The sequence below is a fragment of the Oncorhynchus clarkii genome, chromosome 29 (assembly GCF_045791955.1).
Source record: "Oncorhynchus clarkii lewisi isolate Uvic-CL-2024 chromosome 29, UVic_Ocla_1.0, whole genome shotgun sequence".
Taxonomy (NCBI): Eukaryota; Metazoa; Chordata; class Actinopteri; order Salmoniformes; family Salmonidae; genus Oncorhynchus; species Oncorhynchus clarkii.
In genome coordinates, this window is record NC_092175.1 from 16,297,336 (window position 1) to 16,314,241 (window position 16,906).

The following is a 16,906-nucleotide window of genomic DNA, read 5'->3' on the forward strand; positions in this document are numbered from 1 at the left end:
TGCCAGCCCACCCATTATGCCATCATTGACTTGAATGGGGGTGGCTGTTCTATTCATTCTATTTCTATAGAATGAATGCACTCGTGTATTTCTGTACACATGGGTGCAGTTTGTTTGGGGTTTTAGGCTGGGTTTCTGTATAGCACTTTGTGACATCAGCTGATTGATTGATATAGCAACACATGTAGTCAGGAGCAAAGGAGAGGAGAAAATGGTGTAAAAAACATACATACATACAGCACCAGTCAAAAGTTTGGACACACCTACTCATTCAAGGGTTTTTCTTTATTTTTTTACAATTTTCTACATTGTAGAATAATAGTGAAGACATCAAAACTATGAAATAGCACATATGGAATCATGTATTAACCAAAAGAGTGTTTTATATTTTTAAGAATCTTCAAAGTAGCCACCCTTTGCCTTGATGACAGCTTTGCACATTCTCTCAACCAGCTTTATGAGGTAGTCACCTGGAATGCATTTGAATTAACAGGTGTGCTTTGCTAAAAGTTAATTTGTGTCATTTCTTTCCTTCTTAATGTGTTTGAGCCAATCAGTTGTGTAGTGACAAGGTAGGGTGGGTATACAGGTGATAGCCCTATTTGGTAAAAGACCAAGTCCATATTATGGCAAGAACAGCTCCAATAAGCAATGAGAAAAGACCGTCCATCATTACTTTAAGACATGAAGGTCAGTAATTTCAGAAAATTTCAAGAACTTTTAAAGTTTCTTCAAGTGCAGTCGCAAAAACCATCGCTATGATTTAAGATGAGTTGGACCGCAGAGTGAAGGAAAAGCAGCCAACAAGTTCTCAGCATATGTGTGAACTCCTTCAAGACTAATGGAAAAGGCATTCCAGGTGAAGCTGGTTGAGAGAATGCCAAGAGTGCAGCACTGCTTCTTAATCCGGGAGAATGGGATTTTATGACTGCTCATTAATTCTCATAATCATTACTATTCTAATCTAGCATTCAAGTGGGCTAGTCCGTGTGTAGTCAGCCATTAGAATACAGATTCAACGTTGGGTCTGTCTGTGTGTGTTTACAGTGGCAGGCTGCAGACACTGCGTCACACAAAGAGCTCAGATGAGTGTGTCTGAGGTAGGCTGAGTATCTCTCCCAAGGTCAGTGGAGAAGTTTGCACGCACGCTCATGTGTGTCTGTCCTGGTGTTGGGCTGTGCAGCTTGTGAGTGCTTGGGCTGGGCTAATGAAATGTACAGTAACTGCCTCTCTCTCACTATACTGCAGAGCCTGGACAACCCTGAAGTCCTACAGGGAGAGGTGTCTCTCTTCCTTTCCAGCCTCCTTCCATCCCTCTCCTCTCCTCTCCCTGCCTAGTCACCTATCTGTCCTTCTGATTCACTTTGAAATAACAGCTTAGCAAGCCTCTTAAAACCAAGGCTTCTTTACGTTCTGTTGGAGATTTGGAAGTATGGCCCAACATGATCTTAGCACGAGTCATAGTTCCTATGGGGATGTGGGGTGCTCGAGCTATTTCTCCCTGTAGACCACAAGTCACTACAACAAGTAGAAAGTCATTATACTTGTCACCTTTAGGTAAAGTGTTAGACATATTTAGCAATGTTTTTATGAACCATCAATGTATTTTATACTGGTGAAATACTGCTAATGACATCAAACTGTTCATTTGATTAGATACCAAATCCTGAGAGGTTGCCATTAGTGCAATTAAGAAAATTGGTCTGGCAAGGGGCATTCTAGTGTGCGAAAAACATTAGAGAATTCACTGGACTTATGAATTAGATTTCAGAAATAGATGAAAAAGAAACTAGGACAACACTTTACCAACAGGTACATATTTTATTACTCATAAAAGAGCCCTTTGAAAGGTCTAATAGTGATACTTTTACTAGGCCATGTGTCGTGAATCCCCTTTGCTTTCAAATGTTAATTTCATGGAATGTTTGAATGAAATGGAATGAAAGTGGTTTGCTGACAAACACACACATAATTTCCATGGCTTCTGGAATTAATATCTTGTAAATCAAGACTGATTTTAGTCAAATACGTCGAATGAAGAACTGTCATGGCGATTCAAACAATTAAAAAAAAATGTGCGATTTAAAAATACACAATCAAGCAGCAGGAATAACAAAGCAGGAGAAACAACATGAATCATCGGGTAAGATTCTTGGCCCAGTTTGTCAGCTGTTCCTCTCCCTGGCATGTGTCACTGGATGAACAGTCATGATCACACACTAGCCTTCCTCCTCTGCTGTGTCAGGCTCACGATACAATACTCACATCTTACCCTGTAGACCGCAGTCTGACAGAAAGGCTCTCATATCATTCCGTGCCATTGTGATAATGTTGAAATGCACGTTTTAGGCTACATATTTCCAACATGTAAATAAGAAATCGGTCTCTTTATTAATACAGCCTCATAACTGGGGTGAGAACTGAATGATGTGTGTACAGGATGTGTGACATCCCTCTTGTCCCAAACCGGCTGCGCGCGTGCGCCGTCGTGCATACACTTATTTTGTCCCCCCACACCAAACACGATCACGACACGCAGGTTAAAATATCAAAACAAACTCTGAACCAATTATATTAATTTGGGGACTGGTCGAAAAGCATTAAACATTTATGGCAATTTCGCTACCTAGCTTGCACTTGCTAGCTAATTTGTCCTATTTAGCTAGCTTGGTGTTGCTAGCTAATTTGTCCTGATATATAAACATTGAGTTGTTATTTACCTGAAATGCACAAGGTCCTCTACTCCGACAATTAATCCACACATAAAACGGTCAACCGAATCATTTCTAGTCATCTCTCCTCCTTCTTCTCTTGACTTTATATTGCGATTAGCAACTTTCATAAATTAGGTGCATTACCGCCACCGACCTCGTTCGTCTTTCAGTCACCCACGTGGGTATAACCAATGAGGAGATGGCATGTGGGTACCTGCTTCTATAAACCAATGAGGAGATGGGAGGGGCAGAACTTCCACCACGTTCAGCGTCACAAATAGAACTGACTTCAATTTTAGCCCTTGGCAACGTAGATGCTCGTTGGCGCGCAAGAGCAGTTTGGGTGCAATTAATGAATAATATAGATTTCTAAATGTATTTTGCGATGAGAGCGTGTAGTCAGCCTGTTCGGCGTAATTCTGCAAATTAGGAATCCAATAGGCACTGAAATCCTGTGTCTGCCTTTTCTTTCCCAAACATTATTATGCACCCTGCAGTTTAGATGTAGGTCTAGGCCTTTATTACAGCCAAGACCATGTACTATGGAACGCCGTTTGGGTCTTTGCGTGTCAAAAAGATACACATCAAATAACACTATTTGACGTGTCAAATAACAATATGCAAACTATATGCAAATGTTAGCCAATCACTATATGAAAAACTTCTCATTCGTCACCAACAAACGACTAAGTCATTTCGCACCTTGAAAACATGAGACCGCTTTTTAAGCTTTTTTTTGCCAGCCAAGTGCGTCAAATAGTGTAATTTGACGTGTATCTTTTAACGCGCAAAGACCCAAACGGCGTTCCATAATGTGCCAGTGTATTGTTATTTAACGTACTGTATTTACACAAGCCATATTGCATAACTGTCATTAGCTCATGGAATGTTACAAAGGATTTTGTTTTGGTGAGGTCTAATCCGCAGCCAAATTACCCGTTTGGACTGACCATAGGAACCTTGAGTACATCCGTTCTGCCAAACGACTTAATGCGCGTCAGGCGCGTTGGGCGCTGTTTTTCGCTCGTTTCGAGTTCGTGATTTCTTATCGTCCGGGCTCTAAGAACACCAAGCCTGATGCTTTGTCTCGTCTCTTCAGTTCTTCAGTAGCCTCCACTGACCCCGAGGGGATTCTCCCTGAGGGGCGTGTTGTCGGGTTGACTGTCTGGGGAATTGAGAGGCAGGTAAAGCAAGCACTCACTCAAACTCCGTCGCCGCGCGCTGGTCCTAGGAACCTTCTTTTCGTTCCCGTTCCTACTCGTCTGGCCGTTCTTCAGTGGGCTCACTCTGCCAAGTTAGCCGGCCACCCTGGCGTTCGGGGTACGCTTGCTTCCATTCGCCAGCGTTTCTGGTGGCCCACCCGGGAGCATGACACGCGTCGTTTCGTGGCTGCTTGTTCGGTCTGCGCGCAGACTAAGTCCGGTAACTCTCCTCCTGCCGGCCGTCTCAGGCCGCTTCCTATTCCCTCTCGACCGTGGTCTCACATCGCCTTAGATTTTGTCACCGGACTGCCTTCGTCAGCGGGGAAGACTGTTATTCTTACGGTTGTCGATAGGTTCTCTAAGGCGGCTCATTTCATTCCCCTTGCTAAGCTTCCTTCTGCTAAAGAGACGGCACAAATCATCATCGAGAATGTTTTCAAAATTCATGGCCTTCCGTCAGAGATCTACTACTGAGCTGATATCATTCCTACTACACATATTACAGCTTTATGACATCAATTTAAACACCACTATAACATTGAAAACATATGACTCAGCTGTCCTCGCTATAGTCACACTCCAAACCAAGGTAGGCCTTTTGGGCTGCAATGGTCATACACACCTGCTTACATATTTGGAATGCGTAGGCTAACCTGATCTCTTGAGAATCAAGCTGTTGGGTTAATTTATTGAATATTATTTGCATATCTAATTGCGCTACCATTACTGAAGTAATCGATTTGTATACCTTGTTCATCAGTGACATGGGCAGTGGCGGATTTAGGTATAGGTGACATGGGCAGCCGCCCACGGAACGGGGGGCCTGCACACATTTTTTGGGAATGGTGACATTTGCGCGATCGGTTTTCTATCGCTCATTTGCACGTTGTATGATATAATGTCACCGCGTGGGACTGCGGGTCAATTAACCTTGTCGGAGTGGGCGCCCTGATTCTAGTTTGTGAACTAGGCAGGCTACTGCCTGGGAAAGTCTCCCACTCAGAAATACGAGATGGGGCGGGGATAAATTGACCTCAGGTCTCCCCACTGGAAGCCCGAGGTAGGGGGAGCGGGGGAATCTATCACATAGCGCACCTCTAACTTTGTACAGAACTAATGCAATTAGTAAAATCAGTCACACTACGAAATGCTACCAAATAATCCACAATTCATTCATAATACTGTGAATATATAGTTCCAGACATATTGCTTCCCTGGGGGGCATACAAGCAAGAACCCCCACTGGACATTGGTATTCCAAAGCGTTTATCACTGGTCTGACTTCTAGGCTAAGCCTAGACCTATACATCCATAATAACCTCTGGAGATAACTCCGTTGCTGTTGATTGCACATTTATCGAGAAGGGGGTAACTGCATACTTGCCATTATCCGAGAAGAACATGCTTTACCTTACAATATGATTACCGATATTTAGTGAGCCTTCAGGACACGGAAAATGGCTCACCCTATCATAAACCTGGTATATGTTTCAGCTGCGCATCCATTTTCCAGTGATTTGTGATGCTACTGAATAGCCTACTGCTATTTCGTTTGAACAGCTAGATAAAGATGTCCAAAAGCCCCTACATGGCCTTCAACATCCACGGACCTCAACCTCGGGAGATTGGGCAATAGGCCTAGTAGCAGGTCCGTCTAAAAACAACCATCGATGGTTATTTTTAAACCATACACCGATGCTGTTTCACAACTGCTACTCATGCTGCATAAATTATGCTTGTAGCCTTCATCGTGGGCCAAGTGGGTCTATGTGCATTGCCTCCTGTATATGCGGATGAAAGCACAGTAAAACTCGATTTCGAAAAGGTGTTACCATACCGAATGCGGATTTATCTCCGCATTCGTGTGCTCCATACAGAGGACAGGACACACCCTCCGCCATTATCCATCTAATACTGCAGACCAAGACTATCATCAGACTGTTCAACCTACATTTCCTTGTTTGAACCGTTCAACCTGAAAGATGACGTTCTACGCAGCGTATTGTAGGCTACTGGTGATCCATCATAGGGGTGAGGCATTGCTGAAACAGCGGAATCCCGTAGACGTTGCGCTCCTGGATGGAGAATATTCATATACAACCAATCTATGCAATTGTTATAGGCCTACGACGTTCCATTGTGCGGTTAACATTGTGCCTAAATAAAAAAGTAATGGGCCTAGAACTGCCTGTGATTTTAGACAATGTTTCCTAATGTCGCCCCAATGCCGCACAGTTTGTATTTTAATTTCCGATTGAAACTATATTATGGGTGTGTCTGTCTTTCTCGACCTTCTCATGCAGAGTTCGATTTTTTAAAAAAATCATTGATCATTGGCCGCAGCGCGCGTCGAATAACCATGTGCAGTTTATATTAATACGCATCAGCATCGCTGGAGCTCTGGGATAAATGGCACAGGTATAGGTCCTTGGCTCATGCTGATAACCACGGTTGAACAATGGTAAATCAGCGCACAACAACCTGCCGCATCCTGGGGAAAAACACGCACCCACACATTCACTTCACCACCCCATCCGAGACAAATGCACAGTGCATCCCATCGATGCGTTTCCATGGATGTTTATTCCATATCAAATAGTCAAAATGGATGTATAAATATAATAAGGTATTCTTACTTTCACCGACCACCGCCTTGAGTCCTATGGGTGCCATGATGCTATTGTGTGTTTGACCGTATTCTCTCCCTTTGACTCCCTCTTTCTCCCTTGCCGTATTCCTCTCGTTTCTCTGCTCGACCGAATGTGCATGCCTCACATCGCAGCTGACTGCAGAGCTTCGAATAGAGACGTCACTCCGTATTCCTCCGCCCCCACATCAGTGGCTACATTAGCCAATTCATTTATACTATTTATACATTTGCCAATTTCATTATTATACTGTTTCTAATGTTTTACATATTTACTTTTTCATTCCTTTGGTAGTTCATATTTTTTTCGTTTTTTGTCAATGTGAAAAAACACAACACTATATTTTATTTTGCAATTTGCACCTGTATGTGTTTTATTGATAGGCCCATATTAAATTAACTTTTGAATAGTCGAATACATTTGTAGTGCAAATGTTGTGAAGCCTATACGAATCACTGACGCGTTTCAATTGTCTGTACCTTTTTTAGAATTGGCCAAAATTCTTCAGCCAAAACTGGATGAAAATCGTCCGTGGTGGTCCTTTCAACGTTTGCCAATGTCGACGTTCCACACGGGGGCGCAGTACACCTCTTTTGGCCAGTCTCATCCCCATCTCTCTCACTCATCATCCTCTTCCTAAACACTGTCAGTGTCAAAGATGACTTTCTTACCAAAACAGAAGTCAAACAATTGACACGAACTGAACAGAATGACAGAATGACATGTCATCATCAAACATGATAGATGACATGATAGTCTATCCTAGACTATAGTGTTAAAAAACGATTATTAGCCTACATTTGTTTCCAAAGCTAAAAGCAACATTTCCTTACCTCAATAATGAAGTTGAAATTATGGCCAGATATAATTTCTGTAAATAAGAAAAGGTTATTCTATGAACACCACATAAAATAAGAATGATCCAGATTCTGTCATCCTTTTTGGCTGTGTTTAGACAAGCAGCCCAATTCTGGTATTTTCCCCACTAATTGGTCTTTTGACCAATCACATCAGATCTGTTCACATTAGATCGTTTTCAGAGCTGATCTGATTGGTCAAAAGACCAATTAGTGAAAAAAATATTCAAATTGGGCTGCCTGTTGAAACACAGCCTTTTTTTTGCAATTCAGGATCAGATCGATCTGTCTGTCTTTGAGCCAGTTTTTTAGCAAAGAATTGGAGAGGATCATTCTGATCCAGATATCACAATATAGTTGTGTTTACACATGCACCCCAATTTTGATCTTTTTCCACTAATTGGTCTTTTGACCAATCATATTAGGTCTTAAAAAGAGCTCATATGAAAAGGTCTTATGTGATTGGTCAAAAGACCAATTAGTGGAAAAAATATCAGAATTGGGATGCCTGTGTAAACAATATCATATTGTATCATATCAATATAATATATCAATATCACAGAATCCAGAGTTTCAGTGCTTTGAACAGGGCTGCACCTTGCCATCTACTGGATAGGTTCGGGTACTACTACACTGTCATAGGGAAAAATAAATGACTAAACTACATGAATAAAGGTACCTAGATTAAAAGTAATAGAGCCTGCATATAATTTATAAGTAAGTACACACTTCTCAATATAACAACTGACTACATGCCTATACTGCGGTCAATTTAACATACTTCACCTTTAGTTTTCAGATGTAAGAAAGTTTTCTAAGCCTTGTCACCCAAATTACATTGATATTTATTGGTTGTAGAGCCTTTCACCTTTATAAATCCACCTTTCCAGTGGAATAAAATAATCCTGATTTTCAGCCCCAAAATTATATTTATCACCTTTGAAAAACGTAAAAACAGCATTTAACCTTGATTTGAAGTCAAATTGGATTACCAAATCCAAATACCTATACGGAGCATCAGAATCTAATTTCAGTTTTGAAAAACCCAATTCTAAAATGTAATACTATCGGATTGCAGGATATCTGATCTGATTAAATGCATAGACATATAATTAATCAAGACAATGATTCATCCGTTCTATTCATTACTTTTCTATGCATTTAATCTGATCCGATAGGCGAAATCCAGATAATAGTTTTAAAAAACTGGGCCCAGAAGATTAATTTGAAAGCCACACCCATGACATTGAATGGAGGCTGAACACGTTGAACAATTATGAGTTACAGAGGGTGTGTCTTGTCAGAATGAACGAGCCCACTCTAATGTTACATTTAGTCCAGACGAGGTACAACACTAAACGCTCTTCCACCACTTTCTGTCGACCCGGGTTTTCTGGAGGATAAGCGACCAACTTGCGTTTAAACATTGAATGTGGGGTCGTTTCGGGGGAGGGCAAAGTGTTACGCAGTAGGCTAGTGTTTTTCTTTATCACCCAGTTTCAGATATTGTCCTTGAAATTGGCCAACGCGCCTCTCTTGCCCCTTCTCTTGGGGTCGCGTTCGTCGGGGATTGTTGTTAGTTCACCAAGGGGGTGTCGCCATGGGGGATGTTATTTCCACTCACCTGGACGAGGGCAAGCGAGAGATGATTACAGGTAAGCTCTCCCTTCTCATGACAACTGAACTCGTGGAAATTGAATTTCCCACTAATTTCTCTCTCGTGAGTTGCTGCCTAATTTGCGTAGAATGTGAAGAGGGGTACAAGACAATTGATTTAAAACGATACGTCCTTCCACACTCACCGGAAACTTAACTCGACAGTCAGCATCCCTCGAAAGTTACAAATGTTTCAATAAATTACAGAATGTTACGGAATGTCAAATTGCCGCGCATAACCCTCAGCTGAAGTACATTTAGAACAGTCAGTCTCCCTCCCCCTGCTTGAAGCAAGCCCAAAGTGGAAGTTCTTATTTCCCAGAGATAATAACTGCTTTCCCAATGACAGGCGGCTTGATCATAATGTTAGTGCACTAGTTTGGCCCATACAGAAGTCTATTTAAAGCATGTATTGCCCAACCTCTCACTCCCACAGAATATTTTTTGTCAATTTATGGAGCAGTGTAGGCTAAACTGTCACATGAACTGAACTATTTAGGTTTGAGGAATGCAATCCCTCTTGTCGAAGTTATATACTATTGCTTGAGCATTGGTCTGCTAACTTCTCATGTTGAAATGTGTCCTTCTGAAAGGTCAACAAGGGTGAGAGCTGGAATGAGGGTAGGCCTATTTGGGCTACTTGTGATTCACTGAACCAGTCCACAATTCAACCCTGTTGATGTACATTTGCTTGGGTGAAGTGAGGTCTGATCAGGCTACTCCAATCTTGTGTTTTCCATAGCTAACCACTCAGTCTGGGGTTCTGACCTCAGAATCCAGGATGTGTCTGGTTGTGGCTGGAAACAATGTATGCCACTTTCCCCCCAGACTCACCCTCATTCCTGATTACAATTGGTTCTCTCCACCATGAATGTCTGTGTTTGTGCCTCCTATAAGACTTGTCATCCAGAGAATAGGCAGATTTACAGACATCTGTGGTCTCTCCACATAAGAATGGATTAATCCCACGGGCTCTGTTCAAAAGTAGTGCACTATATAGGAAATAGTGTGCCATTTGGGATGGAACCTCTCCTAGGGGAGTCCTTCCCGGGAACATGAGGTATCAACTCTAACACTGCTGCTTCTTGAGAAGGTGAACGCCAGCTATGTGCTGTAAACACTACTACTTCAGTCAGATCTGTGGAAGTGATGGGTCTGTCGCAAACGGCAAGCAACTTCTAGTGAGGCTCTCAGAATGTCATCACAAGCAAAAGGAGCCTCGTTTACACCTTGCAGTAACTTAGTTTTTTTTATCTGATCAATATGATCTAATCACTATCTGATCATGGTATTAAAATGTCTCTTATCCGTCCACTTTGTCTGCATTGTGACCAGATTTCCAGGTACCTCCCTGTATATAAATATGATATATATTATTTCAAACTAACATGAATTTATTTGGTTTAAGACCATTATTAATGCCATAAGTCATTGGTGCTTCCTGTCAATGATGTTAGAGGCGGGTATAATGATTAATTTAAATGGCTTGACCATCCAGATCGTTTTACACTTGATCGATATCCAGATATAATAGGTCCCTGACTTCCTCCAGAGGTGGTCAGGAAGAACTGTTCACAATCACATTACGATGCATCTTTTTAATGATCTCCACTTGTTAAAAACGTGGGCACAATCAGAACGTGGACAAGATCAGGACGAAGGATACTAGTTAGCACCAGGTATAAACCGGGCTAAAGTAGGCCAATTATTTCCCTACTACTGCAAGAGTATAGTACGTCACTGTTCATAGTAATATACACACTACCTAATACTAAAAAAAATAAAGCCTAGCCAGTTGATATAATAGTGAACCCTTCCTCCACTCATAAGTCTGACTGTATTTTAGTCTGGTGAAGAGCGAGGGCAGAAACCAGACGGTAGCTGTAGCTTCTAAAGATGTCCAAAGCTGCAGTTTCAGAAGGAAAGAGAGAAGTAAGTACAGAAGAAAAAGCAGGTAGGAACATGCCTTGGTATTCATGAACAGAAAGCCAGTCTGGTTCTCACACAGTAGAATGGGAAGTAACCCCCCCCATTCTGTCTATATGACTTTCTTTCTACATGCCTTTTAATTCATATCTCAGTTTCATTTTATACCTTTTGTCTATTTCACAAACACGACCCAACCAACTGCTAAAGGTGACAGCCCTGTTTGGGTGTGGGTGGGAGGAGTGGTTAGTCAGCTCTTGTCCATGGGGAGTGTACTGTTTGGAATAGTTAGCTGTACTGGGGGATGCCTGCACATTTGCTGGCAAGGTACATTCTCAGCAGCTGACACACACACACCTGTTTTCTTTCCTACTCCTAGACTTGTGTTAATCAGTTGTCAGTGAACTGCTTGACCTTAGTCCATCACTCCCTCATCCCCTAGTACATACAATACAGTAGACCTACCCAGTGACCGTACATACCATTCAAGCTGCAGGAGTGTTCCAGTCAGTCTAGTTTTCATCTGTAAAGAGTTCAACAGTCTGCAACCAACAGAAACAGGAAGGCTAATGTTCAATGCATTCTGACTACTGTACCTCTCACTCTCATATATACACTGCTCAAAAAAATAAAGGGAACACTTAAACAACACAATGTCACAATCAAATCAAATCAAATTAATTTATATAGCCCTTTGTACATCAGCTGATATCTCAAAGTGCTGTACAGAAACCCAGCCTAAAACCCCAAACAGCAAGCAATGCAGGTGTAGAAGCACGGTGGCTAGGAAAAACTCCCTAGAAAGGCCAAAACCTAGGAAGAAACCTAGAGAGGAACCAGGCTATGTGGGGTGGCCAGTCCTCTTCTGGCTGTGCCGGGTGGAGATTATAACAGAACATGGCCAAGATGTTCAAATGTTCATAAATGACCAGCATGGTCGAATAATAATAATAAGGCAGAACAGTTGAAACTGGAGCAGCAGCACAGTCAGGTGGACTGGGGACAGCAAGGAGTCATCATGTCAGGTATTCCTGGGGCATGGTCCTAGGGCTCAGGTCCTCCGAGAGAGAGAAAGAAAGAGAGAATTAGAGAGAGCATATGTGGGATGGCCAGTCCTCTTCTGGCTGTGCCGGGTGGAGATTATAACAGAACATGGCCAAGATGTTCAAATGTTCATAAATGACCAGCATGGTCCACAGACCACTTCTCAGTTCCTATTGGTCACTTTTGAATGCTGGTGGTGCTTTCACTCTAGTGGTAGCATGAGACTGAGTCTACAACCCACACAAGTGGCTCAGGTAGTGCAGCTCATCCAGGATTGCACATCAATGCGAGCTGTGGCAAGAAGGTTTGCTGTGTCTGTCAGCGTAGTGTCCAGAGCATGGAGGCGCTACCAGGAGACAGGTCAGTACATCAGGAGGTGTGGAGGAGGCCGTAGGAGGGCAACAACCCAGCAGCAGGACCGCTACCTCCGCCTTTGTGCAAGGAGGAGCACTGCCAGAGCCCTGCAAAATGACCTCCAGCAGGCCACAAATGTGCATGTGTATGCTCAAATGGTCAGAAAGACTCCATGAGGGTAGTATGAGGGCCCGATGTCCACAGGTGGGGGTTGTCATTTTCATTTGCTGAGAACACCAAGATTGGCAAATTCGCCACTGGCGCCCTGTGCTCTTCACAGATGAAAGCAGGTTCACACTGAGCACATGTGACAGTCTGGAGACGCCGTGGAGAACGTTCTGCTGCCTGCAACATCCTCCAGCATGACCGGTTTGGCGGTGGGTCAGTCATGGTGTGGGGTGGCATTTTTTGGGGGGCCGCACAGCCCTCCATGTGCTCGCCAGAGGTAGCCTGACTGCCATTAGGTACCGAGATGAGATCCTCAGATCCCTTGTGAGACCATATGCTGGTGCGGTTGGCCCTGGGTTCGTCCTAATGCAAGACAATGCTAGACCTTATGTGGCTGGAGTGTGTCAGCAGTTCCTGCAAGTGGAAGGCATTGATGCTATGGACTGGCCCGCCCGTTCCCCAGACCTGAATCCAATTGAGCACATCTGGGACATCATGTCTCGCTCCATCCACCAACGCCACTTTACGCCACGTTGCACCACAGACTGTCCAGGAGTTGGCGGATGCGGTAGTCCAGGTCTGGGAGGAGATCCCTCAGGAGACCATCTGCCACCTCATCAGGAGCATGCCCAGGCGTTGTAGGGAGGTCATACAGGCACGTGGAGGCCACACACTACTGAGCCTCATTTTGACTTGTTTTAAGGACATTACATCAAAGTTGGATCAGCCTGTAGTGTGGTTTTCCACTTTAATTTTGAGTGTCACTCCAAATCCAGACCTCCATGGGTTGATAAATTTGATTTCCATTGATAATTTGTGTGATTTTTGTCAGCACATTCAACTATGTAAAGAAGTGTTTAATAAGAATATTTCATTCATTCAGATCTAGGATGTGTTATTTTAGTGTTCCCTTTATTTTTTGAGCGTATATATGCATGCATGCTGGAGGTAGGTGGGGGTGCTGTCCATCTAACCCCCAGACTGCTCCTTTGATCTTTGGTCTGATGCAATCAAAGCCAGGTTTGAATTGGACTCTAGATGACAGGGCATACAGTTTCATAACTTAGGCCTTGAGTGTAATCAAATCTCCACCAGTTTAGTCTGCTGCAGACTGTCCGTCAAGCCGTGCCTTCATTCCAGTGGGGAAGTGTGTAATTTGACCTAACTCCTTGTGAGAGTGGCTTTGGCACACTAACCCAGCCTGTCGGAAGTGCAGTACGTGAATGAAATATACTGAACAAAATATAAACGCAACAATTTAAAAGATTTTACTGTTATAGGTCATATGAGGAAATCAGTCAATTTTAAATAAATTCATCAGGACCTAATCAATGGATTTCACATGACTGTGAACATAGATATGCATATGTTGGTCACAGACACCTTAAAAAAAAAAGAAGGTAGGGGTGTGGATCAGAAAACCAGTCCGGGGACTCCCGAGTGACTCAATGGTCTAACGCAGTGCTTGAGGTGTCCCTACAGACCCGGGTTCGGATCCTAGGCGGTCTCACAACCGGCCGTGACCAGGAGTCAGGGTGCCTGCAGGCTGACTTCATTTGAATAGTATTTCCTCCGACACATTGGTTCGGCTGGCTTCCGGGTTAAGCGGGCGGGTGTTAAGAAGTGCAGTTGGGTGGGTCATGTTTTGGAGGACGTGTGACTCGACTTTCACCTCTTCCGAGTCCGATGGAGTTGCAGCGATGAAACGAGATTGCAATTGGATCTCATAAAATTGGGGTTTAAAAAAGTCATTATCTGGTGTGCTCACCATTTCACTCATGCAGCGCAACACATCTCCATCACATAGAGTTGATCAGGCTGTTGACTGGCCTGTGGAATGTTGTCCCACTTATCTTAAATGGCTGTGCGAAGTTGCTGGATATTGGCGGGAACTGGCACGCTGTTTTAAAAGTCGATCCAGGGCATCCCAAACATGCTCAATGTGTGACATGTCTGGTGAGTATGCAGGCCAAGGAAGAGCTGGGGCATTATGCTGAAATGTGTGGTAGTGGTGGCGGCGGCGGATGAATGGCATTCAAATTGCCATCAATTTAAAATGCAATTGTGTTCGTTGTCTGTGGCTTATGCCTGCCCATACCATAACCCTACCACCATCATAGGGCACTCTGTTCACAACGTTGACATCAGCAAACTGCTGCCCACACAACGCCATACGTGGTCTGCATTTGTGAGGCTAGTTGGATGTACTACATTCTCTAAACCAATGTTGGTGGTGGCTTATGGTAGAGAAATTAACATGAAATTCTCTGGCAACAGCTCTTGTGGACATTCCTGCAGTCAACATGCCACAGATGATTTTGATGATTTTTACGTGCTGCCCATTCAGCACTCGGCGGCCCCGTTCTGTGAGCTTGCGTGGCCTACAACTTCGCGGCTGAGCCGTTGTTACTTCTAGACGTTTCCACTTTACAGTGCCAGCACTTACAATTGATCGGGGCAGCTCTACCAGGGCAGAAATTTTACCTACTGACTAGTTGGAATGTAGACAATAAGTAGAAAAAAATAGCACAATTTGGTTGGGAGAATGCAAAACGTCAGCCAGGTTCTTCGGTGCCATCCTGTGAGTGAAATAGCCGAATCCACTAATTTGAAGGGGTGTTCACTTACTTTTGTGTGTCTGAGGTAGATGTGTACATCAAGGCAAGGCAAAGTGACTAGGCATCAGGATAGATAATAAGAATAAAATAAAAAAGATTTGCAGAAGCAGGTGAGTGTGCGTGTTTGTTGTCGGTATGAGTGGTGTGTAAAGTACCAGTCAAATGTTTGAACACGCCTACTCATTCAAGTGTTTTGTTTATTTGTTCTTTTTTCTACATTTTAAATACTAGTGAAGACATATAAACTATTAAATAACACATATGGAGTCATGTAGTAACCAGAACGTGTTAATTAAATCAAAATATATTCAAAGTAGCCACCCTTTGGCTTGATGATCGCGTTGCACATGCTTGGCATTCTCTCAACCAGCTTCATGAGGTAGTCACCTGGAATGCACTTCAATTAACGGGTGTGCCTTAAGTTAATTTGTGGAATTTATTTCCTTAATCCATTTGAGCCATTCAGTTGTGTTGTGACAAGGTAGAGGTGGTATACAGAATATAGCCCTATTTGGTAAAAGGCCAAGGCCATATTATGGCAAGAACAGCTCAAATATGAAAAGAGAAACGACAGTCAATCATTACTTTAAGACATGAAGGTCAGTCAATACAACAAATTTCAAGCGCTTTGAAAGTTTCTTCAAGTGCAGTCACAACAACCATCAAGCGCTGTGATGAAACTGGCTCTCATGAGGACCGCCACAGGAAAGGAAGACCCAGAGTCACCTCGGCTGCAGAGGATAAGTTCATTAGAGTTACCAGCCTCAGAAGTCGGCAATTAACTGCACCTCAGATTGCAGCCCAAATAAATGCTTCAGAGTTCAAGTTAGACACATCTCAACTGTTCAGAGGAGACTGCATGAATCAGGCCTTCATGGCTGAATTGCTGCAAAGAAACCACTTCTAAAGGACACCAATAATAAGAAGAGACTAGCTTGGGCCAAGAAACATGAACAGTGGACATTAGACCAGTGGAAATCTGTCCTTTTGGTCTGAGGGCAAATTTGAGATTTTTGGTTAGGTGGCTGGATGATCTCTGGATGTGTGGTTCCCACCGTGAAGCATGGAGGAGGAAATGTGTTGATGTGGGGATGCTTTGCTGGTGACACTGTCAGTGATTTATTTAGGATTCAAGGCACACTTAGCTAGCATTGGCTACCACAGCATTCTGCAGCGATATGCCATCCCATCTGGTTTGGGCTTATTTTTAATTTATATTTTTTTATTTAACCTTTTTTATTTAACTAGGCACGTCAGTTAAGAACAAACTCTTTACAATGACGGCCTACCTGGGAACAGTGGGTTAACTGCCTTGTTCAGGGCCAGAGCGACAGATTTTTACCTTGTCAGCTCAGGGATTCGATCTAGCTTCTTTTAGGTTACTGGCCCAACGCTCTAACCTCTAGGCTACCTGCCGCCCCAGTGGGCTTAGTCCCACTATCATTTGTTTTTCAACAGGGCAATGACCCAACACACCTCCAGGCTGTGTAAGAGCTATTTGACCAAGGAGAGTGATTGAGTGCTGCATCAGATGACCTGACCTCCACAATCACCTGACCTCAACCCAATTGAGATGGTTTGGAATGAGTTGGACTGCAGAGTGAAGAAAAAGCAGACACGTGCTCAGCATATGTGGGTACTCCTTCAAGACTGTTGGAGAAGCATTCCATGTGAAGGTGGTTGAGAGAATGCCAAGAGTGCAAAGTTGTCATCAAGGCA

The 16,906-nt window shown here is 43.3% G+C and overlaps 2 protein-coding genes across 4 annotated transcripts in view; one reads left to right on the forward strand and one right to left on the reverse strand.

The window, feature by feature from the left end:
• Positions 1-6,678, reverse strand: part of LOC139387899 (syntaxin-binding protein 1-like) — a 47,999-nt gene extending 41,321 nt beyond the window's left edge. For 2 of the 3 annotated variants that reach the window (XM_071134250.1, XM_071134247.1), the window contains exon 1: positions 6,553-6,676. In XM_071134250.1, the coding sequence (XP_070990351.1) occupies positions 6,553-6,589 (37 nt within the window). In that variant the 5' untranslated portion in view covers positions 6,590-6,676. Of the gene's footprint in view, positions 1-6,552 lie in introns of all 3 variants that reach the window. The other variant, XM_071134248.1, reaches the window with a different exon arrangement.
• Positions 6,679-8,738: 2,060 nt separating this feature from the next.
• LOC139388797 (protein Niban 2-like) overlaps positions 8,739-16,906 on the forward strand; it is a 62,923-nt gene continuing 54,755 nt past the window's right edge. Inside the window, exon 1 of the mRNA XM_071135717.1 lies at positions 8,739-9,076. Coding sequence (XP_070991818.1) covers positions 9,022-9,076 — 55 coding nt within the window. The 5' untranslated portion in view covers positions 8,739-9,021. The remainder of the gene's footprint in view (positions 9,077-16,906) is intronic.